Source organism: Saccopteryx leptura, chromosome X (assembly GCF_036850995.1).
Source record: "Saccopteryx leptura isolate mSacLep1 chromosome X, mSacLep1_pri_phased_curated, whole genome shotgun sequence".
Lineage (NCBI taxonomy): Eukaryota > Metazoa > Chordata > Mammalia > Chiroptera > Emballonuridae > Saccopteryx > Saccopteryx leptura.
The window spans coordinates 35,196,307-35,223,443 of record NC_089516.1 but is presented as its reverse complement, the minus strand read 5'-3'; the positions used below and the strand labels follow the sequence as shown (position 1 = coordinate 35,223,443).

Sequence of the window (27,137 nt, the reverse complement as noted above, 5' to 3'; positions counted from 1 at the left end):
AGCTCACAGACACTTGGCTCTTTGGCTGCACCTCACTGTACACTCCCAGGCTTCCGGGCTACATCTGATTGTGCTCCTAAGAATTCAGTATGGTTCTGCTACTGTGGGTAGGCCTGGCACACAGCAGGGGTCAAATCAGTGGCAGATGGGCTGTTTGCTCCTCACTGGGGCCTTGTGGGTGGTAAGCGTCCAGTGGACACATGCAAAAGCCTGTTGTTCCCCTTCACCCCAGGAGGCAGAATCCGACTTGCCTGGCCAGCCCAGGCTTGGGGTAAAGGCAGGGGTCCTTGACTGTGGGTGGCTCCCTGGAGGAAGTGGCCTTTCCGGTGTGTTGAGACGTGGGCCCTGTAGACCCCGCCGGCTCTTGAGACAAACCTCCTCCCCATCACCCCGGCGGCCCTCGACGGACTCTGAGCTCATCGAACGGGGTGGGGGGGCAACGTCTCCAGGAGGCCCGGGTGCTTGAGCTCGCAGTGCGGCCCCGCCAGTCCCCCTCCCCCGCTTCTGGGCGATTTTACCAATTAAGGCTTTTTCGCCAGGCCTGGCCGGGCCGGGCGCGGGGCGGGCGCGGGCGGGGGTGCGGCCAACAAGAAGGCGTGCGGCAGCGACCCATTCGCGTAGAGGCGCGCGGCGCTCAGCGAACGCCAGCGGAGCCCCAAAGCGCCGGGCGCAGGCCCGAAGGCGAGCCGGGCGCCACCCTGCGGTTGTGGGCCGTCCTCAGGGACAGCAGGTGAGGCCTCCGCGGCGGGGCTCCGTGCGGGATGGTCACCGCGCTGCTCGCGGACTCGGGGCGGGGGTGGCGAAGGCTAACAGATAAGCCCCGAGAATGCAGGCGCTGGCGTGCACTCAAAACCAAGCCAAGTGCAGCTGGGGTGCGTGAGCGCTGTGGAGGCGCACTCTGCTCCTGGGAGAGCGGTGCCCAGAGGCTGCCTTCCTTAGTGTACCCGAGAAGCTGTGTCTGTACCCAGGAGTGTGGGAGCCCAAGGCCATGGGGTCCCTGAGAGAGAGGGTATCTGAGCATCTGGCAGGATATGGGCTGGTGTGAGTGTCCATGAACTGGCCACTGCATAACTGGGAAGGACAGTCCCAAAAGCAGGAAATAGCGTGGGGTGAAGAGGAGTGGCTACCTGGAAGGACACTTTACAGCCACTGTGCCCCTGGGAGGGCAACAGTGGGTAGTCCATGGGGGCCAAGGCAGGGCTTCAGCCAGGTATGAGAAGCAGGATCTCCTCAGACAGGCCAGGTTCCTGGGAAGGGCCCTGGGCCCTGTCCCAGGTTGGCTCTGAGCTGGATGTTCACTGCTAGCCAGGATGTGAGCAGCAGTGTGCTCAGATTCCCAGGGCCAGGGAAGGTAGGTGCAGTCCACTGGCAGGCCCACACGTGCACATGTTCCAGGCTGCATGGTCAAGGTAGGAGCTCAGTAAACGAGTGCCCTCACTTGCAGCACCAGGTCTCTGCTCACCGTGCCATTCTGAGGCTTTCTTCATCAGCTGGAGTGCCCCTGTGGAAGGTCCTGGCCTGGGGTCTGAGGGCGGGTGGTGGGGTGGGGGCGGGGTATGTCTAACATCCAAGAATCTACTCCAAATAAGGGAAAATATGAAAGAACTGGATTTAGGCTTCCAAAGACTGCCTGATCTGGGGGCTTTGGGATGGGGCGCCATCTGGTGGTAATAGTATGTCCCCTAGGGACAAGAACCCTCTACACCCCCATTCCTGCCCCCCCATAGGGAAAGCCTAGGGCTGGAAGCCAGGACACTTAGCTTCTGTCCACCCTTCTGTTGGAATTGATTACTGGTCAGTTACTCTGACACAATTTCCCTACTCTCTGAAGATTAAGGAATGAACACAGATGACCTAGTGAATGACATTTAGTGAAAAGAAAATCAATTCTGAAGTAATCCTGCCCTTGGGAACTTGCTTTCTGGTGGGGCAGGGGGCGCAGAAGGACAACTTAGCTTGTCTTGAATGGGTTCTGGCAGGGAGGGGTCCATCTGGGTTTCCCCTTCACAATTCTTCCCACTTCCACTCCAGTTACCAAGACACTGGTATGGATTTTGTGCAAGTGTGGTTGAAATTGGTCAAGAGAGGGGAGAGTGCATAAGTGTTGGGTCCCAGATTGTAAAATGCCATTTGAAGTCCCTACCACCACCATTTGTGAGGAAAACCAGTGGGGTGACAGGTAGCCCCGAAGTGAACATGCTAAAGGGCAGGGAAGATGCTGGCTGGGACCATAGTCCCAGACACTTAGTCATGCAAGAGTTAACCATATTTGGACATGACATGCTGGCTGACCCAGGAACTCCTGTCCCACTCACTGGTCTTTAGCAGATAACTTTATTATGACTAGTCTGCAGCTCAACCTAAGAACTGAGCAGGAGGGACAGAGACCTAAAGAAGGGAACTTCCTGGAGAGGGGGGGTACATGGGACTGGGAAGAATAAGCCCACTCTGGGGATGAAGCTATGACTAGGGTGGCTTCTCTTGACTGAAGAGGGTGGCAGTGAGTGTCTCTGACAGGCCTCTTGCTGGTCTGCCTCTCCCCGCAGCAGCCTCCTCACTGTCTCCAGAGTTATCTACTAGAAAATTAATTTTGAGTAAATAATTCCCCATTGTCCTAGGGACACAGTACAGGCTCCTCAGCAGGCTCCTCGGCAGCCTTCTGTGGTTTGCCCCCCTCAGTTCTCTGCCCCCCCCCCTGTTCTTGGAGGGGGGCCCTGTGCACTGCCACAGTACATCCAGACCCAGGTGCTCAGAGCCTGCCAAGCCTTATTGGAAGCCCTGAGCAGGCCACTCTGGGTATGGAAGGGTCCCTGTGGCCCTCTTCCTGGTTGCCTCCTGGGTCACACTGGGTTCAGGACCCATTCAGACAGGAGAGGAAACCCCCAGTGCCCCAGATGGACAGCAACCCCAGGCACACACTCGCTGCCTGTGCACATATCACACGGTACCCTCTGCCAGTGCCCATTGGCATGATGGGTCCCTTCCAAGACTGCTTGCTCCTGGAGTGTTGGCAGCCTCCTGGCCCAGTGCCCTGTTTCCTCCCGGGTGGAGCAGGGGGGAGGGAAGCAGTGAGGATCTGGGGGCGCAGGTGCACAGGCCAGAGCTATGCAGAGCGGAATGGCTGGCTTGGGGCAGAGGGTTTTGGGGGGCAGCCTGGAACGCAATCTGAAGTCCGGGCTCCGCCGGAGGCCACTTCCCTGGTTTGGCTCACGCGCTCAAAGCGCTTAGAGCAGCGCCTGGCCCGGGACCCAAGCTCTCCAACCTCTCACCCTTAGGACACGGCCCCTTCCCGCTGCTGCCGGGCACCGGACAGGGTGTGGCTGGGGAAACCCCAGATGCTGGAGCCCCGGGGGGTGGGGTCAGGGCCGGGCTTCGGGGACGCGGCGGAGTTCACGTGACTCAGGAAGAGCTAGCCCCAGCTACCCCCTGCAGGGCCCACGGGGAAGGAAAGTCCCTTGTATGGCACGCTCGCTGGAGATTACTAAGTGGTCCAGGATAGACGCTGCTCAGCCTTTCCTCGCTGCAGCGTTTCCTGCAGCGCTGGCGTGAGGCCGTGGAGCTTGAGTACATCCTTGCCCATATGGGGTCCGTGGAAACCTCCTGCGAGTCTGGGGGGTCGGCTCAAAACCGCCGGGCGGGGGGGGGCGGTTTGGGAGAACATTCCAAAAGGCGAGGAGGGGCGGGCGGATCCAGAAGCCCCACCCTCGATCACGCCCAGTCGTGACCCCGCCCCCAGGCTGCATTTAAAGGGCTCGCTGTCTCCACAGCGCAACCTCCGCTGCCCGCATCGTCCCTTGCGTTCCGGAGTGCCTGCGACTTTAATTAAAGGGCCGTCCCCTTGCCTAGGCTGCAGCACCGCCCCTCGGCTCCTCGCGCCTCAAAATGAGTAGCTCCCACTCCCGAGCGGGCCAGAGCGCGGCGGGCGCGGCTCCTGGTGGCGGTACCGACACGCGAGACGCCGAGATGCCGGCCACCGAGAAAGACCTGGCAGAGGACGCACCGTGGAAAAAGATCCAGCAGAATACGTTCACGCGTTGGTGCAATGAGCATCTCAAATGCGTGAGCAAGCGCATCGCCAACCTGCAGACGGACCTGAGTGACGGGCTGCGGCTTATCGCGCTGCTCGAGGTGCTCAGCCAGAAGAAGATGCATCGCAAGCACAACCAGAGGCCCACTTTCCGCCAGATGCAGCTCGAGAACGTGTCGGTGGCGCTCGAGTTCCTGGACCGCGAGAGCATCAAACTCGTGTCCATCGGTGAGGGCGCGTGCCGCCCCGTGGTGCCGGGAGGGCGAGGGCAGGGGCTCCCATCTCCCCCGGGTAGACCCTTTCCAGCCACCCCCCTGAGTAGCGATGCTTTCCCGGGGCCCCCGGCCGCCCAGCTCCACGCGGGTCTCGAGAACAAAGGCGCGCTGGCAGGCGGGCCGGGCTGCTGTGCAGACCGCTATGCGCCCCCGCCCGCCGCGCCCAGGCTGAGCTCACATCCTCTGCAGGCCGCGCCCCTGCCGCTTCTCTTGCTGTGGGAGAAGGCCTGGAGGGTGGGCACTGTCCTGGCTCTGGCTTTGCGCCCAGCGCCCCATCCCTGTGCAGGGGGAGGCCGGGGTTCTCCACTCCCTACATCAGTTTGGAGAGGGCCTTCTGGCTTTCAGTTACCTCTGTGGTTCCTAAACAAGGGAATTGGAGCTTGTGGTTTCCATTGTTTAAAGGCTCTGAGCTTTTTCTGGCCCTTGAAGATGTCCTCCCACTAGAGATCGCTCCAGCCCCCAGCCCCTGAGATGAGTCTCGATGTCAGCCAGTGAAGGGAGCTAGTTTGTAGTCTACTGAGACACTTAAGTTATGGGTGAATTTGGTCCAAACTCTTGCTTCCATGTAGGACTCGCTTTTCTGCATCTAGAATGCCAGAGTTGGTTGGGAGGTACTCTAGCATGTGCTGGGCTCACTGCCAGCCCAGTGTCCCATGTCACTGGGTTGGTGATGTTGGCATTGCCTGCTACTGCAGCATCCCTGACTCTTCTCAATATGGAACCCATTCAGGGACAAGCACAAGAACTGGTGGCTTGGGGGGGGGGGCGTACAGCAGAGAGAGAAGAGGCATGAGCTTTCTCTAGAATTGAAAGGGGCCTTTGAGTTGTCCCCCTGGCCTGGCATGGTCCATGTGGAGCCTGAGAAAGTGAGAGACCAAAATTCAGGTGCCTCCAAGTCTCGAGGCCTCACCTCTTTCTTGGGAATGCCTGTGGAGGCTGAGGCCCACCCCCCAGTCCCAGCCTCTGTCTAGCCAAGCTGAGTCATCTCGGATCTTTGAGTGGGGGGGCAACCGGATGTGGGGAGGCGGGCCACACCCCAGCTGTCTCTGTGTGTGGGGGGGGTCTCCTCCTCCCTTCTCTTTTGAGCTGGCTGGAGCAGGCCTAGTTCCCAGAGCTTTGCCATATAAGGCAAAAAAATGTTGGAAAGCCGCAGTGATTAGGGGAAGGAGGGGGGAGGCTGGCCCAGGGGCTGGGGAAAGGGGGTGGGATGGGGCGGGGCCATCCAACCAGGCAGTCTCCCAACCCAGCCTGGCCCTTCCCTCTCTCTTTTGTTAAGGGGTTAGGGAGGACCTAGGCCTGCATCCTATGGATAAGGGGGCTGGCCCAACCTGACCTAATGGGGCTGATGAGCTTGGCCTATGTGTCCCATAGTGAGTCACAGAAAGCCTCAGAACTTTGGGGCTGGGGGTCTGGTAGGAAGCCCTGGATGGTCCTGTGTCCATGGTCTTTGAAACTTCTTGTCACCCCTAGCTTGAAGTTCTTTCTTCACCTTCCCACCATTTGCGGACAGTATAAGGCAGTGGTGCGGGACTCTGACCAACCCCAGTCCGGGAATACTCTACTTTGAGTGGCTCAGCTAATCCCCAAGGTGCTGCCCACTGGATTCAGAGGACACCTGCCATTGATTGCCCTTGTGGAGGTGTCCATTCCCTTCTCCCAGCCTCAGGTTGACGCACTAGAAAAGTATTTTTCTCTTGATTGGGGGTTGGGAGTGGGGTGAGGACACAGCGAGGATTTCAAAGATGAGCTCTTAGAAAGTTTGACCCTTCTCTGAGCCCTATTCCCATACCCCCACCCCTTGAGGCTAAGACCCAGAAGAGCCTTGGGTGGGGCCCAGAGCCCAAAGGAGTTTCCATGGTGACAGGGTATAGGGTGCCCGCCCTAACCACTTCCCTTGTGGTTAGTTTGGTGGCTGCCCGCCCACAGCCCAGCAGCCCGTTAGGTGGCAAGGAGGGCAGGCAGCAGCTGGTTGGGCTCTGCTGAGGCAGCAGGACTCGAGGACCCCACCCATGGCCTCTGCCACCCTAGTTCCCAAGCTGGGCCCTGGGCGCCCAACCCAGCCTCAGTGGCTCTGCCCACCTTCTTGGGGTGGGAAAGCGAGGCCCCCTAGAATGTGTCCTGCCCATCATCCCTGCTGAGCCCTAGCGAATCAGTGCTGTGCAGCCCAACTGGTGCTTCTGACTGCTGCCTGACTCCCAGCTTGGCTCTGCGGTAGGTGGGGCTTGTACCCTCCACTCAAAGGTTCCTTGCCCAATACCTCCACTTCCCTTGCCTCATGTTACCCACCCTGGGGCAGCAGTTGTATTTCCCAACCACCCAACCCACCAGGCTTCCTCTTCCTCAGCCTCAGTGCTCCCTCCCCTGCCAGCAGCAGGTCAGGGATCCTGGCATCCAGGCCCACGGGGGCTGAGCTGTTCTTCCTGCCAGTTCCCTAGACTCCCTTGGAAATGGGTGATAGGCTCCTGCTTGGGTTGCTGCAAAGCACTTCCACTGCTTACTGCAGAGGCTCCCCTGGCCCTGTCTACAGTCTGTGGCTGTCATCGGTCCTTCCCCTGGTCTCTCAGGGCTTCCGGCAACACTCTCTCATTGTGTTGTATTGTTATCTTATGTCTATAGGTGTCTGTCTCTTCTCAGAAGTCCCCTTCACCTCTGAAACCACCTACACCCCCTTAGGGGTCCTGGGCAGAAAAGGCTCACCCTGTCCCACAGGGGGCCTCTTCCTCCCTGGGGTTCCCTGTGCTGCCACACTCCCCACTGCTTGGGAGCCACCTGATACCGTGTGTACACCCCACAGACACACACAAGCCCATGTATGCACGTGGTACATGCACAGGGACACTCGGATTAGCCTGCTGCCTAACACCACCACACATTTTCCTCACAGACAGCAAGGCCATTGTGGATGGGAACCTGAAGCTGATCTTGGGCCTCATCTGGACCCTGATTCTGCACTACTCCATCTCCATGCCCATGTGGGATGAGGAGGAGGATGAAGAAGCCAAGAAACAAACGCCTAAGCAGAGGCTCCTGGGCTGGATCCAGAATAAGCTGCCACAGCTGCCCATCACCAACTTTAGTCGGGACTGGCAGAGTGGCAGAGCCCTGGGCGCCCTTGTTGATAGCTGTGCCCCGGGTGAGGAGTGTGGGAATAGGGAGCAAGGGGATGGAGCTGTCTGGGAGTAAGACAGTGGGGATGGCCTACAAGGGGGTCCAGTGGTTTCTAGACTCAGTCTACTTTGTACCGCAGGCCTGTGTCCTGACTGGGACTCCTGGGATGCCAGCAAGCCTGTGAACAATGCGCGGGAAGCCATGCAGCAGGCCGATGACTGGCTGGGCATCCCTCAGGTACAACTGCCCGCTTGGCTAGGGCTGTCCAGGGGACACAGTTCCAGCAGGGGGAGGCTTCACATTCCGGGAACCTGAGGCCTGGAGGCCAAATGGTTCCTGTCTTCTGCCTGTGACAGGTGATCACCCCCGAGGAGATTGTGGACCCCAATGTGGATGAACACTCCGTCATGACCTACCTATCCCAGTTTCCTAAGGCTAAGCTGAAGCCAGGGGCTCCCCTGAGGCCCAAACTGAACCCAAAGAAAGCCCGAGCCTATGGGCCAGGTGAGGGAGCCAGGCCTGTGCACTGCCCTCCCTGTGGGACAGTGTCCTTTCTCAATTTGAAGGTCCCCGGGACTCCTCAGGCACATGGCACCTATGTTATCAAATGCCTCCTGAGAGTCACAAATAGCCACTTGTGATTAGCCATCAGCCCAAGGTAGAGCATGTTTGGGGGGAGGGAGGACCCAGCCACTTTACTGTAGATGGAGGCAAAACCCAGCTAGGGTATCACGCAGGAGCAAGGGCCCAGGCAAACCCAAGTGAGCATTCCAGAAAACAGGCCCAGGCCTGTCACAGCAAAAGTACAGCTGGGGCCAAGGCCAGGCTCCGTGCACAGGAGTTCACGCTGAACTGATTCACCCAGTGCTGAGCAGTTCTGACCGGTATGGTAGGGAGGGGGTGTGAACCTGTGGAAGGAGATGCTACTGAGGGTGACCGGATGGAGGGAAGACAGTTGCTCTAACAGCTAACCCAGGCCTCATTCTCATTCTCCCTTGGCAGGCATCGAGCCCACAGGCAATATGGTGAAGAAGCGGGCAGAGTTCACTGTGGAGACCAGAAGTGCTGGCCAGGGAGAGGTGCTAGTGTATGTGGAGGACCCAGCTGGACACCAGGAGGAGGTAGGGCCACCTGCAGGCAGGCAGGCCACAGTGGTGCCTCCATTTGAAGGGGACGCTCTTAGCAAAGTCTCATGGGCTTCTTCCTACCATAGGCAAAAGTGACTGCCAATAACGACAAGAACCGTACCTTCTCTGTCTGGTATGTCCCCGAGGTGACGGGGACTCACAAGGTGAGCCCTCAGCCCATGGGGAGGCTTGCAGCAGTGACAGTGGCTACAGGGCCCCGACCCCACTCTCACAGCCTGCCCCTCCTGGAAACAGGTCACTGTGCTCTTTGCTGGCCAACATATCGCCAAGAGCCCCTTTGAGGTGTATGTGGACAAGTCCCAGGGTGATGCCAGCAAAGTGACTGCCCAGGGCCCCGGCCTGGAGCCCAGTGGCAACATCGCCAACAAGACCACGTACTTTGAGATCTTTACAGCAGGTGAAGGGAGGCTGCTGCGGCAGGCCGGTCTGGGGAGGAGAGTCGCTGGGGCCCAGGAACAGCCTCGGGGCTCCAGGAGCTAACCTGGTACTTTGTGGCAGGAGCTGGCTCAGGTGAGGTAGAGGTCACGATCCAGGACCCAGCAGGACAAAAGGGGACTGTGGAGACTCAGCTGGAGGCCAGGGGTGATAGCACGTATCGCTGCAGCTACCAGCCCACCATGGAGGGTGTCCATACGGTGCATGTCACCTTCGCTGGCGTGCCCATCCCTCGAAGCCCCTACACTGTTACTGTTGGCCAAGGTAGGCTGGTCCTGGCTGCCCTACTCCCCACCCCTTGCTGGGGCCTCCCATGAGAGGGTCAGTTGGAGGGTCCCCCCCCAGCCTTCCCCACCCTGACATGCTAGGTCTCTGTGCTCAAACTGTCTGGGTGAGCTGTCTTTCCTCCCCTGCTGGGGCCCTTCTTCCTGCTCCTCTTGCCCTCTCCGTCTCTCACTTCACGCTTTCACCTTCGGAAGAACTTGCTCCAGCTGTCTAGAAACCTGCTGCTCTCTGCTCTGCCCACAGGGTCAACGGTACTTGGATTTGTCTTCTTCTGGGAGGGGAGGGTTGGGCAGGGTGGGGGCTGCTGTGGAGCAGGTGGGAGGAGGCCTGCTGCATCCTGGTCTGGGCCACAGGTCCTGGGGTCATGGTCCCTTTCAGCTGTTACTTGCATGTCCCTCATTATCTCCTAGGGCCAAGTTCTCAAAGTCCCCACCCCCATCCTGATGGCCCAGTCCTGTGGGAAGCAAGGGATGGGTTGCCCAGTGCCAACTCCCAGTGGTTTAGCGGGCCCTTTGCCCACAGCATGTAACCCAGGTGCCTGCCGTGCTGTCGGCCGGGGCCTCCAGCCCAAGGGTGTGCGGGTGAAGGAGACTGCTGACTTCAAGGTGTACACGAAGGGCGCAGGCAGCGGGGAGCTGAAGGTCATTGTGAAGGGTCCAAGTAAGTTGGCCTGCGGCTGAGGTGGGCGATGGCAGCAGCAGGGTTGCTGCCGGGCAGGACTGAAGCCCCCCTTTGTCTCTGGCAGAGGGTGAGGAGCGTGTGAAACAGAAGGACCTGGGGGATGGTGTTTTTGGCTTCGAGTATTACCCCACAGTCCCCGGCACATACACTGTCACAATCACATGGGGTGGCCAGAACATCGGGCGCAGGTAAGGCCCCAGCAGAGTGCTCAAAACCACTGTGGTGCAAACACCGCCCACCCCTCTCAGGGTGGCGCCCCTCTGGGGCGCTGGCCCTCACACCTCCCTGTGTGTCTCTTTCCTACAGTCCTTTCGAGGTGAAGGTGGGCACTGAGTGTGGCAATCAGAAGGTGCGGGCCTGGGGTCCCGGGCTGGAGGGTGGTATCGTTGGCAAGTCAGCAGACTTCGTGGTGGAGGCCATTGGGGACGATGTAGGCACCCTCGGTAAGTTGAAAGCTCCAGTGTGGGCACCTGGGGATTGAGAGTACCAAGGGTGCGCATGCCGCTCCTGCCAGGCTCCAGGGAGCAAATAGAGTTGTTGGCTGTTGTCAGGATTCTCGGTGGAAGGCCCATCACAGGCCAAGATTGAATGTGATGACAAGGGAGATGGCTCCTGTGACGTGCGCTACTGGCCCCAGGAGGCTGGCGAGTATGCTGTGCACGTGTTGTGCAACAGTGAGGATATCCGCCTTAGTCCCTTCATGGCTGACATCCGAGAGGCACCGCAGGACTTCCATCCAGACAGGGTAAAGGGCACATGCTGCTGGCCTGGGTCTGGGCCCCATTTGCCTCTGCTTGGGGTCTGGGCTGACTGGGTCCGGACCCTGGGCTGCTATCACTAGCATTGTGTTCCTGCCACTCTGTGCATGTGGTCCCCTGAGATCTGGGTGGCCTCCCAACAGGTAAAGGCACGTGGCCCTGGGTTGGAGAAGACAGGCGTGGCTGTCAACAAACCAGCAGAGTTCACCGTGGATGCTAAGCACGGCGGGAAGGCCCCTCTCCGGGTTCAAGTGCAGGTGGGGCCCCCAACCATGGTGTGGAGTGAGGGGCGGGCAGGTCCCCAGATCTGGGCACTGACCAGTTCGCCGCCTACGTTCCAGGACAACGAGGGCTGCCCCGTGGAGGCATCAGTCAAGGACAATGGCAACGGCACCTATAGCTGCTCCTACGTGCCCAGGAAGCCCGTGAAGCACACAGCCATGGTGTCCTGGGGAGGCGTCAGCATCCCTAACAGCCCCTTCCGGGTGAGCCAGCTCTCCGCAGGACTCGAACAGTCCTTAGCACATCTCCCTAGGGTCCCTGTTTGGTTTTCATCTAGATCTGTTCCATATAAACTGAGTCCCCTACAACTCACCCATCTCAAGCACACAGCTCAGTAGTTCTGAGTCCTTTCAGAGCTGTGCAGTCCTCACCACAATTGAAGGCTATATCGTTTCCATCATCCCAAACAGACACTCCTCTGCCCCGAAATCTTCCTCCCCCTGCCCTAAGCAACCACTAACCTGCTTCCTGACTGTGGGCTTGTCTGTTCTGGACATTTGCTAGAGATCGAATCGTGCAATATCTGGCCTCTTGTATCCGGTTGCTTTCACTCAACGTTATGTTTTCATTGTGGTTCTTCTACACATTAGCATGAATCCGTACTTCCTGCCTTTTCTTTCTGTTTTTTTTTTTTTTTTAATTTTTATGGACTTTTTTTTTAAGAGAGGAAGAGAGAGAGTGAAAGACAGGAACATCAATCTGTTCCTGTATGTGCCCTGAGCAAGGATCGAACCTCCAACCTCTGTGCTTTAGGATGATGCTCTAACCCAGGGGACCCCAAACTACGGCCCGCGGGCCGCATGTGGCCCCCTGAGGCCATTTATCCGGCCCCTGCCGCACTTCCAGAAGGGGCACCTCTTTCATTGGTGGTCAGTGAGAGGAGCCCATTGACCATCTCATTAGCCAAAAGCAGGCCCATAGTTCCCATTGAAATACTGGTCAGTTTGTTGATTTAAATTTACTTGTTCTTTATTTTAAGTATTGTATTTGTACCTGTTTTGTTTTTTTTACTTTAAAATAAGATATGTGCAGTGTGCATAAGGATTTGTTCATAGTTTTTTTTATAGTCCGGCCCTCCAATGGTCTGAGGGACAGTGAACTGGCCCCCTGTGTAAAAAGTTTGGGGACCCCTGCTCTAACCAATTGAGCTATCCAACCAGGGCCGTTTTGTTTTTGTTTTTAAGATTTTATTTACTGATTTTAGAGGAAAGAGGGAGAGAGAGAGAGAGAGAGAAAGAGGGAGAGAAGTGGAGGGGGGCAAGAAGCATCAGCTCATAGTTGCTTCGCATATGTGCCTTGACTGGGAAAGCCCGGGGATTTGAACCGGCGACCTCAGCATTCCAGGTCGACGCCCCATCCACCGCACCGCCGCAGGCCAGGTGCTTACCACCTTTTCATGGCTGAATGATATTCCATTGTGTGGATTAGACCACATTTTATTCAGTTATTCTTTGATGGGCCTTTGGTATGTTTTACCTTTTGGCTGTTGTGAGTAGTGCCACTATGAACATTTGGGTACAAGTGTGCAGACAGTGATCTCATATGGTCATTTTATGGTTAATCATTTGAGGAGCCACTAGAGCCCTTCCCAAGGTGGTTGCACATTTTGCGTGTCAGCCAGCAGTGGAGGAAGGAACCCCCTGCCTCTGTAGGCTGGTCACGCCCTTGCACTTCCCTTTGTCCCGTGCAGGTGAACGTGGGAGCTGGCAGCCACCCAAACAAGGTCAAGGTGTACGGCCCAGGAGTGGCCAAGACAGGACTGAAGGCTCATGAGCCCACCTACTTCACTGTGGACTGCACGGAAGCCGGCCAGGGTAAGGCCCTGCCTCCGGGGGGTGGACGAGCGGGCGAGGCGTCGACACGAGGCCCCAGCCTCCACTCCCTCTCCTGCTACAGGCGATGTCAGCATCGGCATCAAGTGTGCCCCTGGCGTGGTTGGCCCCGCCGAGGCCGACATCGACTTTGACATCATTCGCAATGACAATGACACCTTTACGGTCAAGTACACGCCCCGTGGGGCTGGCAGCTACACCATCATGGTTCTCTTTGCTGACCAGGTGGGTGTTGCTGCTTCCCACCCCTCACACTGCTGGGTGTTGGGGCGCCGCTCTCCTCTCAGGCCTCTGCTCTCGCCCGCTGCAGGCCACACCGACCAGCCCCATCCGCGTCAAGGTGGAGCCCTCCCATGACGCCAGCAAGGTGAAGGCCGAGGGCCCTGGCCTCAGCCGCACTGGTGAGGAGGAGCACCCTCTTGGAGGTCAGGGACCTCAAGGAGGATTGGGGCCAAGTGATCTGACGTGGTCTCTTTGTTTCTTCAGGCGTTGAGCTTGGCAAACCCACCCACTTCACGGTCAATGCCAAAGCCGCCGGCAAAGGCAAACTGGACGTCCAGTTCTCAGGGCTGGCCAAGGGGGATGCAGTGCATGACGTGGACATCATTGACCACCATGATAACACCTACACGGTCAAGTACACTCCTGTACAGCAGGTAGCTGCCCTAGCCCCTCCCCGCGCAGCTGCACCTGCTCCCTACAGCACCGAGCCCTGGCTTCCCTTGAGCAGCGGGCTGGGTGGGCTGCTGCAGGAGGCTTCCAGCCCCTCTCGTTTCGCACCTGGGAGATGGTGGGCACGGAGGGCCAGGGCTGAAAGGGGAGGGCCGGCGCCTTTCGGTCCACCCCGTGTGCCTCAGTGGGGAAGCTGCAGTCCAAGCAGACCAGGGTCGTGACCTGTGACTCTGCCCTTCTCACCGCTCCCAGGGCCCGGTGGGCATCAGTGTGACTTATGGAGGGGACCCTATCCCTAAGAGCCCCTTCTCGTTGGGGGTGTCTCCAAGCTTGGACCTCAGCAAGATCAAGGTGTCTGGCCTAGGAGAAAGTAAGTAGTTGGGTCCCTTGTCGTGGTCACTGAGGATGCCTCAGGGGCTGCCTGGGCGAAGTGTCACAGGTCTTTCCCTTCTTCCGTCAACCCCACAGAGGTGGACGTTGGCAAAGACCAAGAATTTACAGTCAAGTCAAAGGGTGCTGGTGGCCAAGGCAAAGTGGCATCCAAGATCGTGGGCCCCTCGGGTGCATCCGTGCCCTGCAAGGTGGAGCCTGGCCTGGGGGCTGACAACAGTGTCGTGCGCTTTGTGCCCCGCGAGGAGGGGTCCTACGAGGTTGAGGTGACCTACGATGGCGTGCCTGTGCCTGGCAGCCCCTTTCCTCTGGAAGCGGTGCCCCCTACCAAGCCCAGTAAGGTAATTGAGGTACGGGGGCCGGCCCATCTTTTCCAGACACGCCCTCACCCTTCATCACTGTTGTCCTTATGGCCTGTGGCCCTCCTCGGCCTGCTTGTGTCCCTGCCCACGGGGAGGAAAGGCAGAACAAGAAGGGGCAGGTGGAAGTGGGGTCTGGGTCAGAGATCGGGGAGGCGGTGCGGCTTCAGCTCCTGACCTGTCCCTCTTCCCGCAGGTGAAGGCGTTTGGGCCAGGGCTCCAGGGGGGCAGCGCAGGCTCCCCTGCCCGCTTCACCATCGACACCAAGGGTGCCGGCACGGGCGGCTTGGGCCTGACGGTGGAAGGCCCCTGTGAGGCCCAGCTGGAGTGTCTGGACAACGGGGACGGCACGTGCTCTGTGTCCTATGTGCCCACGGAGCCAGGGGACTACAACATTAACATCCTCTTCGCTGACACCCACATCCCGGGCTCCCCATTCAAGGCCCATGTGGTTCCTTGCTTTGATGCATCCAAGGTCAAGTGCTCGGGCCCCGGGCTGGAGCGGGCAACCGCTGGTGAGGCTGGCCAGTTCCACGTGGATTGCTCTAGTGCGGGCAGTGCCGAGCTGACCATTGAGATCCGCTCCGAGGCGGGGCTGCCCGCCGAGGTGCACATACAGGACCACGGCGATGGCACACATACCATCACCTACATCCCCCTTTGCCCTGGGGCCTACACTGTCACCATCAAATATGGTGGGCAGCCTGTGCCCAACTTCCCCAGCAAGCTGCAGGTGGAGCCCGCAGTAGACACCTCAGGTGTCCAGTGCTATGGGCCTGGCATTGAGGGCCAAGGTGAGCCCCCCATTGTGTAATAAGGGGGCTGAGGGTGCCCGGGGCCCCCGGACCCCTGGCGCCCATGCCTCCTCCTCGTTGCCCCCCCGTAGGCGTCTTCCGGGAGGCCACCACCGAGTTCAGCGTGGATGCCCGGGCTCTGACGAAAACTGGAGGGCCGCACGTCAAGGCTCGTGTGGCTAATCCCTCGGGTAACTTGACCGAGACCTACGTGCAGGACTGCGGGGACGGCACCTACAAAGTGGAGTACACGCCTTACGAGGAGGGTACGTGTGGGCTCCCGAGAGAGGTGGGGCACGGGCAGGCTAGCCTGGCCTCCTTACCGGCCTGCCGTCCTGCAGGACTCCACTCTGTGGACGTGACCTACGACGGCAGCCCTGTGCCCAGCAGCCCCTTCCAGGTGCCTGTGACCGAGGGCTGCGATCCCTCCCGAGTGCGTGTCCATGGGCCAGGCATCCAGAGCGGTACCACCAACAAGCCCAACAAGTTCACTGTGGAGACCAGGTGCGCAAGCGCCTGGGGAGGCAGGGGCTGCAAGGGACCTTGAAAGCCCGGGACTAACCGGCTGTCTGTCTGGACCAGGGGAGCTGGCACGGGGGGCCTCGGCCTGGCTGTAGAGGGGCCCTCTGAGGCCAAGATGTCCTGCATGGATAACAAGGACGGCAGCTGCTCGGTTGAGTACATCCCCTATGAGGCTGGCACCTACAGCCTCAATGTCACCTATGGCGGCCACCAAGTGCCAGGTGAGGAGGCAGGCTGGCTGAGCCCGGACTGGGGCCGCCCACTCGCCCTGCACTCTGTCTCACACAGAATCTGTCCCTCTGCCCCCCACCCAGGCAGTCCTTTCAAGGTCCCTGTGCATGATGTGACAGACGCAACCAAGGTCAAGTGTTCTGGGCCTGGCCTGAGCCCAGGCATGGTCCGCGCCAACCTCCCTCAGTCCTTCCAGGTGGACACGAGCAAGGCCGGTGTGGCACCACTTCAGGTCAAAGTGCAGGGACCCAAAGGCGAGTGTCCATATGCGTAGGAACAGGGCTGGGAGGGCACGGGGCTCTTTGGGGGGCCGGGGAAGGAGCAGAGGCCCGGCATGCAGAGGCTGGAGCAGGCGTGCAGGCAGTTGATAGAGGAGCCTCGGGTGACAGGACCAGAAGGAGGTAGAACGGAGATGCTTGGACACCGAGCGATGTGGCAGGAGGGAGAGAGGACCAGGGTCCAGGATGGCCCCGGATGAGTTTCTGGTGTCACGAGGGCGTGGGGCCATTCCTGGGGTGGGTAGATGAGGGCCCAGTGTGGTGGCAGCCTGGAGTGTGGGCTGGGTCCATGGCTGAGCCCTGGCCGCTCAGTGTGGTGGGACCGAGGGCTCAGGGGCCTGGCTGAGGCTGTGTCTTTGGGACTGCATCCAGGCCTGGCGGAGCCAGTAGAAGTGGTGGACAACGCTGATGGCACCCAGACCGTCAACTACGTGCCCAGCCGGGAAGGGCCCTACAGCATCTCCGTGCTCTATGGGGATGAGGAGGTGCCCCGCAGGTAAGAGGGCGCCCATTGCCAGGGTAGGGGTGTCAGGTGGAGCATCAAGAGCCTTCCTAACCACTCACAATACCCTGGCCCAACAAACAGCCCCTTCAAGGTCAAGGTGCTGCCTACACACGACGCCAGCAAAGTGAAGGCTAGTGGCCCTGGGCTCAACACCACCGGCGTGCCCGCCAGCCTCCCTGTGGAGTTCACCATTGATGCAAAGGATGCTGGGGAAGGCCTGCTGGCTGTCCAGATCACGGTGAGCTGGCTTCTAGACGGCTTCCTGGCCCTGCCTGATCGCCACTCCGGGCACAAGGAAGGCAAAGGAAGGGAGCAGCACAGGCCAGAGCAGTGTGCCCTATATGGCGTGCAGCCGGGGCAGTACAGGTCTCCCTTGGCAGTCCTGCCAGCCAAGGCAGTTCTCTCGCCTTTATCTTGGTGGTGACAGGCACTGGCTTCCCACCCACGCACTAGCTCCCTCCTGACTTGGGGTGCATTACAAAAGCCTTTAGTTCCTCTGCTTGCCTACTTGTAACATTCTCATAGGGCAAGTAAAGTACAAGGACCTTGAGATCGTGCAGGGTAGTCCTAGTGATAGGGCTGGCCCTGGCGGAGGATGGGAGCTGAGAGGTACTCATGGGGATAAAACCGAACGGATACCAAGCTCCCTGGCCCTTCCTGTTGGCACGTGGGGGCAGGGAGCATTGGGCATCTTGGGACTTCTGTTCTGGAGCTTGCCAGTGGGGAAGTAAAGGACAAAGCTGGATGCAGGCAGCTACTTTGGGTCATGGAGGGTGAATGACTTGGCTTTCCCTGCAGCAGCCATGCTTGACGCTTGCTGCTTGGAGAGAACTTGAGGTAATCCTGGGCCTAGGTGGGCTTTGGCGAACCACCTTTCTCCCCTGTGCTCTGTCCCACAGGACCCTGAGGGTAAGCCCAAGAAGACACATATCCAAGACAACCATGACGGCACATACACGGTGGCCTACGTGCCGGATGTGACCGGCCGCTACACTATCCTCATCAAGTACGGCGGTGATGAGATCCCCTTCTCCCCGTACCGTGTTCGTGCCGTGCCCACCGGGGATGCCAGCAAGTGCACGGTCACAGGTGAGCCAGCCGCCATCAGCCACGGCGCTCAGCACGGGGCTTGGGTGTGCCTGTGTGCAAGGGCTCGCTGCTTGGGGCAGCGTGTGGGAGTGGGGCCGCCCCCTGAGTGACTCACCTGACCTTTCTCCTTGCTCTCTGCCCTCTCACCTCAGTGTCAATCGGAGGTCACGGGCTAGGTAAGCTGCTTGCCACTCCCAATGTCCCTTCTGCCCTGAGGGCAGCTTCCTTTCCTCTTCCATGCTGATTCCCAGGACAGTTCCAGCTGCAGCTCTTGGCAGGGATAGAGGTGGGGGCTGGAGCGTTAGGGTCCAGGGAGGCCTCTGGAGCCGAGCATGAGCGCTCCGGCCCTTCCCCTCTCTGGGCCTCTGTTTCCCCATCTAAGAAGTTGGGTTGCAGCTGAGAGCTTTGGGGAGAGGTGCATCCTGAGAGGCACCCCACTGGGGCTCTGAGGTCTGAGGATCTCGGCACCCCAGGAAAGCCCTGGAGGAGGGCAGCAGGCCCACCTTTCTTCTTCCTTCCACGTCAAGGGCTCCTGCATTGGATAAAGGGACAGGGGGTCTCCCCCGACAGGCGGGAGTCCACAGCCCTGGCCAGATCCACAGACCCTCATCCCCACCTCCCAGGGGCCTCTGTGTCCCGGGTCGGGGGAGGTGCAGCCTGCATGAGTGGGTGGGGCTAGCTGGTAGTGCAGTAGTACCAGCATTAACTGCTTGGGCGGCCAGCATGGCGGGGCCCGGCCCAGCCTCAGAGCCCCAAAGTGCACTCAGTGGCCTACCCACCCTCCCTGCCTCCTTCCCTCCCCCTACTCCCCCAGCAGTGACGTTATTCAGAGGGTCCCCAACCAGGCATGGAGGGTCTCCGACTCTGGCGTGGCAGGGGAGAGCCAGCCACAGGCAGGGACACCAATAAGAGGCGACGACTACTTAGGAACTTCTGAAGGCTGCCGGCCCAGAGCTTGGGCGGACCAGCCAGTGCCAGAGGGAGGATGGCTGGGGTTTTGCAGCAGGGGCTCCTCTGCTGTACAGAGCAAGCCCTGTGATCTGAGATAATAGGCCTGTGTGCTTAGGGGAGGGGGACAGGTCCTTGGGGACTAGAGGTGGCAGGGTCAAGCCTTGGTTGAAGGAGTGGTCTCAGTTTGCCTGACCACTGTGTGCAAAACAGGCAGAGCCCAGTTGGGGAGCTAAACTCACTTTTAGACCAGCCAGAAAAGTGGCTTGCACCAGGCTTGTGGTAATGGGACTTGAGGGGAACACCAGGAAGAGGGGTGTACTGAAGGACGGAGCAGCGAAGATCTGCTGATGAGCTGGATGGGGGGAAAGTGGGGGTTCGAGGGTGCCTGTGAGGTCGGGGCCCAAACCACTAGCTAGATGGTGGGCTCCGGTTCCCAGCTGGGAGACCAGGTGTGGATGGGTGAGGCCTCCCAGGACAGAGTGGGCAACAGGTGGCCAGGTTTAGAGCTCAGGGGAGCTGTGGAAGGCCAGTATGGAGCCTAGGGCAGCAGGAGCCCTTGGCCATAGGGGAGCTCAGTGGCAGGATGGCTGGGGAAGCCCTTGAATGTAGCCCTGGGGCGGGTTCCATGCTCCCGGTGGCTTCCCTGGCAGGGGCCAGCTTGCCTCTTCCTTTGAGGCCTCCCCGTCCACAGCCCCCTGAGGCTCCACTGTGAAGTCCAGATCATAACGTCACTGTCCCTCCCCTTTCTCAGGCACTCTGGGGCCCTGGAGGCTGCTCAGCTGCTCTGCCCTTGCAACCTAGAGGCGGTGGCCGTGGCTTGGTCCTCCTGTCCCCATTCCCTCTGGGTGCCGCCACTGCCTGGGTGCTGTGCTGCTAGGGTGCTAACTCCGCTGCCTCCCTGCTTCCCTGCTCCCAACTCCCTGCCTGCTTGGGCTGTGCCCAGCCACCCCTCACCCTAAGCCTTCGGTCGAGCAAGCATTCTCAGTTGTCAGGAAACTCCGGTTTCCCCTTCAGGCCTGGGGGGTGGTGGGAGGCAAGAATCACATTCTCCCACACTGCAGCAGGACTCCGCCTCACTGCGTCCGCACACGGCACTGGGGGCCAGGGCCAGGCCACGGGGCAAAGGCAGCTGTGGGCCCAGTCAGCACTGGCATTGGTCAGCATGGTCCACAGCACCAGCTGAGGCTGAGTTGGCAGGGAGGTGGCAGCAAACACTCGTGCCCTGACAGTAGCAGCAGCCTCATGGGCCTGCAGGCGTGCCCTTCCTCTCAAATACCTACCTGGCTGTCACCTGTCAGGCCTTCCCACATGGGGGCGACCCCCATGACAGGACTCCCTGGCTTGAGGTGGCTCGAGGGAACCTTTCCTGCCTTCTGAGAAACTACTCGCCATCCCAGCTTGGGGGGCAGGGGCGGGAGGCCTGGCTGTGCTTGGTGGTGGCAGTGAGAGGCCTGGGCAGGCAGCAGGCGGATGGGAGCGGCCCGAGCATCGAGCTCACGCACTGGCCCCCCTTTGGGGACCCGCCCTGCCCTACTAGGTGCTGGCATCGGCCCCACCATCCAGATCGGGGAAGAAACGGTGATTACCGTGGACACCAAGGCTGCGGGCAAAGGCAAGGTTACCTGCACTGTGTGCACACCCGATGGCTCTGAGGTGGACGTGGACGTGGTAGAGAATGAGGATGGCACCTTTGACATCTTCTACACGGCCCCACAGCCGGGCAAATACGTCATCTGTGTGCGCTTTGGCGGCGAGCACGTACCCAACAGCCCCTTCCAAGTGACGGTCAGAAGGGGCTGGGGGTGAAGGGGCTGGGCGGGACCTGTTTTGTCCCCGGGGTTCCTCTGTGATGACAGAGTCTCCAGCTCTTGTATGTTGCTCCGCAGGCTCTGGCTGGGGACCAGCCCACAGCACAGCCTCCGTTGCGACCTCAGCAGCTGGCCCCATCATACACCTACGCGCAAGGTGGCCAGCAGACCTGGGTAAGGCCTGGCTCGCCTCCTCCCAGCTCGGCTAGCTCGAGGGAACGTTTGGGGGCTGCTCAGCTGGGTGTCCCACAAGGCGCCGTTCTGGCACATGTGAGGAGGGACCCCAAATCCTCCTGCTTAAGACTCCCTCGGCTTCTACAGCCCTTCGCTTGGGCTCTCTGCCTCCTCTGCAGGCCCCAGAGAGACCCATGGTGGGCGTCAATGGGCTAGATGTGACCAGCCTCAGGCCCTTCGACCTTGTCATCCCCTTCACCATCAAGAAGGGCGAGATCACTGGTGAGTGGGAGGGAACAGGAAGGTGCTTGAAAGCCACAGAGGCCAGGGTGGGCCCGTGGGCTGCCCTGACCCAGGCCGCATTGCTCTTCAGGGGAGGTGCGGATGCCCTCTGGTAAGGTGGCCCAGCCGGCTATCACCGACAACAAGGATGGCACTGTGACTGTGCGCTACGCACCCAGTGAAGCTGGCCTTCATGAGATGGACATTCGCTACGACAACATGCACATCCCAGGTGAGCCCCCACAGTACACTGCCATCACCTCATACAGGCCTGGGGCTGGGGGGAGGACAGACTTGGGGGCAACACAGGCTCCCATTCCACATGACCCCTCTTCCTGCCTCAGGAAGCCCCCTGCAGTTCTATGTAGATTACGTCAACTGTGGCCATGTCACAGCCTACGGGCCTGGCCTCACCCATGGAGTAGTGAACAAGCCTGCTGTCTTCACCGTCAACACCAAGGATGCAGGAGAGGGTGAGTGGCAGCTCTCGTTTTGACGTGTGTGCCAGGGGATGCCCTCATCCTGTGGAGAGCTGGACACAGGCGAGACACTCCCAAATAGGACTTCCTGCCCTGCTTCCCTGTTTGCCTGGTTATTTGGGGGAGGGGGGGGAGGCGTCTTCCTCATCGGTACAGCATCCCTGGGTGTCGTTCTCACCCTCACCCATGACTCTCTCCAGGGGGCTTGTCCCTGGCCATCGAGGGCCCATCCAAAGCAGAAATCAGCTGCACTGACAATCAGGATGGGACGTGTAGTGTCTCCTATCTGCCTGTGCTGCCCGGTGACTACAGCATCCTAGTCAAGTACAATGAGCAGCACATCCCAGGCAGCCCCTTTACCGCCAGGGTGACAGGTGGGTGCCACCGGGAACAGTGACTGAGGAAGGCAGGTGGCAGGATGGGTGTAGTCTCTCTCTGCTCCTGGACACTCAGTAACTATCCCCTGCCAGGTGATGACTCTATGCGCATGTCCCACCTGAAGGTGGGCTCTGCTGCTGACATCCCCATCAATATCTCGGAGACGGACCTCAGCCTGCTGACGGCCACTGTGGTGCCGCCCTCGGGCCGGGAGGAGCCCTGTCTGCTGAAGCGGCTGCGCAATGGCCATGTGGGTAAGAGGCTGAGGGGCAGGGCCTTCTGGAGAGGAGGAAGGCTGGGGTGGGGGCCCGCCTTTCCCTGGCTGACAGCTCTGCTCTGTGCCCAGGGATCTCTTTCGTGCCCAAGGAGACAGGGGAGCACATCGTACACGTGAAGAAGGGCGGCCAGCACGTGGCCAGCAGCCCCATCCCAGTGATGATCAGTCAGTCGGAGATTGGGGATGCCAGCCGTGTGCGGGTCTCAGGCCAGGGCCTCCACGAAGGGCACACCTTTGAGCCTGCAGAGTTCATCATCGACACCCGTGATGCTGGTAAGTGGTGGTGGACTGCCAGCCAGGATGAGACCACAGCGTGGCTCCCTGGCTCAGGGAATGTCCCTCCTGCAGGCTACGGTGGGCTCAGCCTATCCATTGAGGGCCCCAGCAAGGTGGACATAAACACAGAGGACCTGGAAGATGGCACATGCAGGGTCACCTACTGCCCCACGGAGCCTGGAAACTACATCATCAACATTAAGTTTGCAGACCAGCATGTGCCTGGTGAGTGTGGCACGCCCCTCCTCCCGTGGCCAGGTGACCTTCTTTATCCATCGCACCCAGGGCCAGAATGTAACCTGTGTGGGGTGTGGGCTATGCTTTCCTCCTGCAGGCAGCCCCTTCTCCGTGAAGGTGACAGGCGAGGGCCGGGTGAAAGAGAGCATCACACGCAGGCGACGGGCCCCTTCAGTGGCCAATGTTGGCAGTCATTGTGACCTCAGCCTAAAGATCCCTGGTAGGTGCTATAGGGAGCCAGGGAGGGGTCCCGGGGAGTCCTGGTAGCCCCAAGCAGAAAGGTGGGGCCTGGAGCTCCTGCTCATCAGGCTGTCCCCCACCTACAGAAATTAGCATCCAAGACATGACAGCCCAGGTGACCAGCCCATCGGGCAAGAGCCATGAAGCTGAAATAGTGGAAGGGGAGAACCACACGTACTGCATTCGCTTTGTGCCTGCCGAGATGGGCATGCACACGGTCAGCGTCAAGTACAAGGGCCAGCATGTGCCTGGGAGCCCCTTCCAGTTCACTGTGGGGCCCCTAGGGGAAGGGGGAGCCCACAAGGTTCGTGCTGGGGGCCCTGGCCTGGAGAGGGCTGAAGCTGGAGTGCCAGGTAGGCCTGCGACCCGCCAGGTTCTTACTCTGCTGGGCGGGGTGGGGGTGGAAGAAGACCGGCCGAGCTTGGATGGGGCTGAGGCCAGGGCTTGCAGCCCTCCTTGAAGACACACTGCTTTCCCACAGCTGAATTCAGCATCTGGACCAGGGAAGCTGGAGCTGGGGGCCTGGCCATTGCTGTCGAGGGCCCCAGCAAGGCTGAGATCTCCTTTGAGGACCGCAAAGATGGCTCCTGCGGTGTTGCCTATGTGGTCCAGGAGCCAGGTACGCAGGGCCGAGCTGGGTGAGGGGAGGCAGCGGCTCAGTGCGGGTGTCGGTCTGGGTCTGTGCGTCAGTCCTGCTCAGCTCCCGCCCTCCACCTTGGCCCGGGGCCACCCAGGCCGTTAGGGGGAGGCCTCCCGTCATTCCTTCTGTGCTCTCTCCCTCCCCAGGCGACTATGAGGTCTCGGTCAAGTTTAACGATGAGCACATCCCTGACAGCCCCTTCGTGGTACCTGTGGCTTCTCCATCTGGTGATGCCCGCCGCCTCACTGTTTCTAGTCTTCAGGTGAGGCACTGAGAGAAACCGCCCACCGGGGGCTCCTGGGCCCGGCCAGACCAGAGCCACTGCGCAAAGCAGGCCTCGGCCCTGTGTCAAGTGACCCGCCCAGCCCAGCTCAGGGCGTCGAGTGTCTGCTCTGGCCGGGTGCAGCCCACACTTGAGGGTTGGCAGGAAGCACTCCTGCCCACCGTGTGGAGTTTTTCTCGTGTCTCAGGTCTAAAGGCTTTGAACAGAAGCCTGTGCCCCTTGAGCACCAGGGCTGAGGTTTAAAGAGGGACAGCCTGCAGGAGCTGAGTGCTGCCCACAGGGTGGGGCCGCCTCCCCTCATGCCGCCCAGGTGTGTGTTTGCAGAGTGCGTGGGGCTGGGGGCTGGGGGCTGGGGCGTGTGCCTGTGGCTTGCTGCCCCTCGAGAATCAATGGCTCTCCCTCTTTAAACCAAGTTGGATACCAGACAGGTAAGTGCAACCCTGTGGGCCTCCTGCTTCCAGGGCCCTGCCCGCCCTCCCCCCAGCCACCCTGTCTAACCACGTCTGCTGTGCTTCCAGGAGTCAGGGCTAAAGGTCAACCAGCCAGCCTCTTTTGCAGTCAGCCTGAATGGGGCCAAGGGGGCGATCGATGCCAAGGTGCACAGCCCCTCAGGAGCCCTGGAGGAGTGCTATGTCACAGAGATCGACCAAGGTGAGGCCCTGTCCCTGCCCGGCCACCCAGCCACCCAGCCACCTGTGGCCCTGGCCTCGCTGGGAGCAGCAGGCTGAGAGTACGAAAGGAAGGTGCATATACTGTAAGCAGCTGAGACAGGGCCCACTCGCCTGGGCTCCCTCAGCCGGGCAACCCTGCCACTACTCTTGACCCATGCCCTTGGGAATCTGGCTCACCACTCACGACTGCTAGAAAGAAGACAGCCTTCAGCAGGCAGTATGACACAGTCTTCTGAATGAGAGGCCTCAAGTCCAGCCGAGGGGCTGTCCGGCCCTTTAGCCAGGGCATGGCAGTGACAGACAGGCCTGGGGTGGCCCAAGGATGGGGAAGGGTGAGAGTGACTGCTGGGCAGAATTTCACCAGGCTCGCAGCCTAGTCCTGCCCCCCCTTGGCTGTGGGACCTTGAGCAAGTTCGTGCCTGCCTCTGAGCCCGTTAACGTGCAGGGCGTACGGAGTCCATGGTAACCGAGCAGCAGTGAGGTGCGTGTGTTGCTTGTAAAAGATTTCAGTCCAAATTAGCCCTGATAGGCTGTTTGGACATCTAAAGCTTCACCCCTCGGGTTTTAGGAGGTCTGTGCTATGGGGCGTGGGTGCCGGCCTGGTCCGTGGAAGAAACCGAGTGAGCTCTGTGTACCTGCTAGACTCATGCTGGAAGGCAAGGGGAGGTCCTTACAGATGCCGCTGGCTCAGGCTTGGGGGAGGCGCCCCAGGTTCACAGCGTGCCCCTCTGCTCCTCAGATAAGTACGCCGTGCGTTTCATCCCGCGGGAGAATGGCGTCTATCTGATTGACGTCAAGTTCAATGGCACCCACATCCCAGGAAGCCCCTTCAAGATCCGAGTTGGGGAGCCTGGGCACGGAGGGGACCCAGGCCTGGTGTCTGCTTACGGAGCTGGCCTGGAAGGTGGCGTTACGGGTAGGTCAGTGGGTGCGGCTTCCAGTGCGTGGACACAGCTGCCAGGGCCCCTCCTCTAAGGTCTCGGTGACAACAAGAGGCATACAGGAATGACAAAGCTTACGCTGTCGGGTGGGGAGTGGGGAGCTGGGCTGAGGAAACGGGCCAGAACAGCTCTGCCTGACCTGTGCCCCCAGGGAGCCCAGCTGAGTTTATCGTGAACACAAGCAATGCGGGAGCTGGCGCCCTGTCGGTAACCATCGATGGGCCCTCCAAGGTAAAGATGGATTGTCAGGAGTGCCCTGAGGGCTACCGTGTCACCTACACCCCCATGGTACCTGGCAGCTACCTCATCTCCATCAAATATGGTGGTCCCTACCACATTGGGGGAAGCCCCTTCAAGGCCAAAGTCACAGGTGAGCCTTGCACCCGCCTACTAGTGCCCAACCCAGTGCCTGGCACTCCGCTGCCTCTTGAGCCCCACCCGTTCTGCCTCACAGGTCCCCGTCTTGTCAGCAACCACAGCCTCCATGAGACATCGTCAGTCTTTGTGGACTCCCTGACCAAGACTGCCAGTGTTCCGCAGCATGGCGCCCCAGGCCCAGGTCCCACTGATGCCAGCAAGGTGCTGGCCAAGGGCCTGGGGCTGAGCAAGGCCTACGTGGGCCAGAAGAGCAGCTTCACGGTGGATTGCAGCAAAGCGGGTGGGTGCCCGGAACACAGGAATGGGGGTTGAAGGGATGGCAATGCCTTTGGGGGTGTGGCTGTCACTTCTGGAGCCACTTCCCATCTGGGCCTCCCTTGCCCTCTCCCTACCCTTCTGGAAAGTCCCTGAAGGAGCTGGAGTTTGCTATGCCGGTGGGAGGTGGGGGCAGGGGGCAGGGTGGTGCTGGCAGTTCTTTAGAAAGGCCTGTTACCCTGGAACAGATGAGGGGGGCGGGGTTGGACACAGGCCAGAAGAAGGGGGGTCAGTGTAATTACAGTTGAAAATAGTGGACTTGGAGCCTGAGACTAAGGCCCCTTCCCCTCTTCTCCCGCTGTCCTACCAGGCAACAACATGCTGCTAGTGGGTGTGCACGGCCCCCGGACCCCCTGTGAGGAGATCCTGGTGAAGCACGTGGGCAGCCGGCTTTACAGCGTCTCCTACCTGCTCAAGGACAAGGGGGAGTACACACTGGTTGTCAAGTGGGGCGATGAGCACATCCCAGGCAGCCCCTACCGTGTCCTGGTGCCCTGAGCGCTAGACCTGTGCCGGTGGCGACTCCCACGACCAGAAGAGCCCCCATGCCCACCTGCCCCCTCCCAGCCCCCCCTCAGCCCCGGAATCCCGTCACTGCAGCCACCCCTGCCCTGCGCTCACCTGCCTCCACTTGGGCAAAGGAGAGAGGCGAGCAGAGGGAGCCATGAGCGGCTCCGCCTGTCTTCTCTGGTTCTGGGAAGGGTGATGGGTGGGGGCCTGTGCACGGCCACCTGCTAGTTCTCTTCCCCAGCCAAGAGGAATAAAGTTCAGCTTCCATTCTCCTGAGAGTGGTTCTAGCTTTCTTGCAAGAGCGCAGATGGGAGATCAGAGCAGGGGCTCAGGGCAGGGGCCGCTGGATCTCCAGTCCTGTATCTCTCCCGCTGCCCTGGCACCGAGGGGCTCCTGCTGTAGCCCTCAACCCCCTGACTCCAGGAGGCCCCATCTGCACTTGCCTCCTCTGCCTCCCTGGCTTCAGATCAAGGCAGCGCACAGGGTGTGTAGCACACCCAGAACGGGGCCTGGGGAACTTGTCCCAGTCCACACCAGGGTAGACGTTGTTCTCCGGAAAGACCAAGCCACGGGCAGGATGCAGAGTGCTGGGCGGGCCAGATAACTGGACTTGAAACCACAGCAGG

At 60.2% G+C, this 27,137-nt stretch overlaps 2 protein-coding genes across 4 annotated transcripts in view; one reads left to right on the top strand and one right to left on the bottom strand.

Moving 5' to 3' along the window:
* Positions 1–27,137, bottom strand: part of RPL10 (ribosomal protein L10) — a 70,533-nt gene that overhangs the window by 28,973 nt on the left and 14,423 nt on the right. The gene's annotated exons all lie outside the window — the stretch shown is intronic.
* On the top strand, positions 601–26,789 carry FLNA (filamin A). Of its 3 annotated transcripts, none has more exons than XM_066357345.1 (48): positions 601–730; positions 3,768–4,255; positions 7,187–7,435; positions 7,550–7,647; positions 7,767–7,914; positions 8,413–8,531; positions 8,624–8,701; positions 8,793–8,955; positions 9,057–9,257; positions 9,801–9,938; positions 10,024–10,147; positions 10,266–10,402; positions 10,511–10,704; positions 10,861–10,974; positions 11,059–11,202; positions 12,690–12,813; positions 12,896–13,056; positions 13,142–13,232; positions 13,318–13,487; positions 13,756–13,873; positions 13,972–14,234; positions 14,449–15,046; positions 15,139–15,312; positions 15,388–15,550; positions 15,629–15,789; positions 15,883–16,053; positions 16,450–16,573; positions 16,664–16,820; positions 17,482–17,671; positions 17,824–17,847; positions 20,160–20,407; positions 20,509–20,604; positions 20,784–20,886; positions 20,978–21,118; positions 21,231–21,359; positions 21,566–21,739; positions 21,836–21,997; positions 22,090–22,293; positions 22,369–22,521; positions 22,631–22,753; positions 22,860–23,126; positions 23,255–23,392; positions 23,560–23,675; positions 24,215–24,347; positions 25,107–25,283; positions 25,460–25,678; positions 25,763–25,966; positions 26,312–26,789. In XM_066357345.1, the coding sequence occupies exons 2-48, from the start codon at positions 3,883–3,885 to the stop codon at positions 26,497–26,499; spliced, it is 7,944 nt and encodes a 2,647-aa protein (XP_066213442.1). In that variant the 5' UTR covers positions 601–730; positions 3,768–3,882; the 3' UTR covers positions 26,500–26,789. The 3 variants fall into 3 exon arrangements, with proteins under 3 accessions (XP_066213442.1, XP_066213444.1, XP_066213443.1); XM_066357346.1 differs by having other exon boundaries at positions 621–730; positions 3,847–4,255; XM_066357347.1 differs by lacking the exon at positions 17,824–17,847.

Excerpts from the sequence above, each read along its gene's own strand:
- FLNA (XM_066357345.1), top strand. The coding sequence starts at position 3,883 with ATGAGTAGCTCCCACTCCCGAGCGGGCCAGAGCGCGGCGGGCGCGGCT. Across the intron at positions 22,294-22,368 it reads CATCGACACCCGTGATGCTG|GCTACGGTGGGCTCAGCCTA; the intron begins GTAAGTGGTGGT and ends TCCCTCCTGCAG. Across the intron at positions 22,754-22,859 it reads CCTCAGCCTAAAGATCCCTG|AAATTAGCATCCAAGACATG; the intron begins GTAGGTGCTATA and ends CCCCACCTACAG.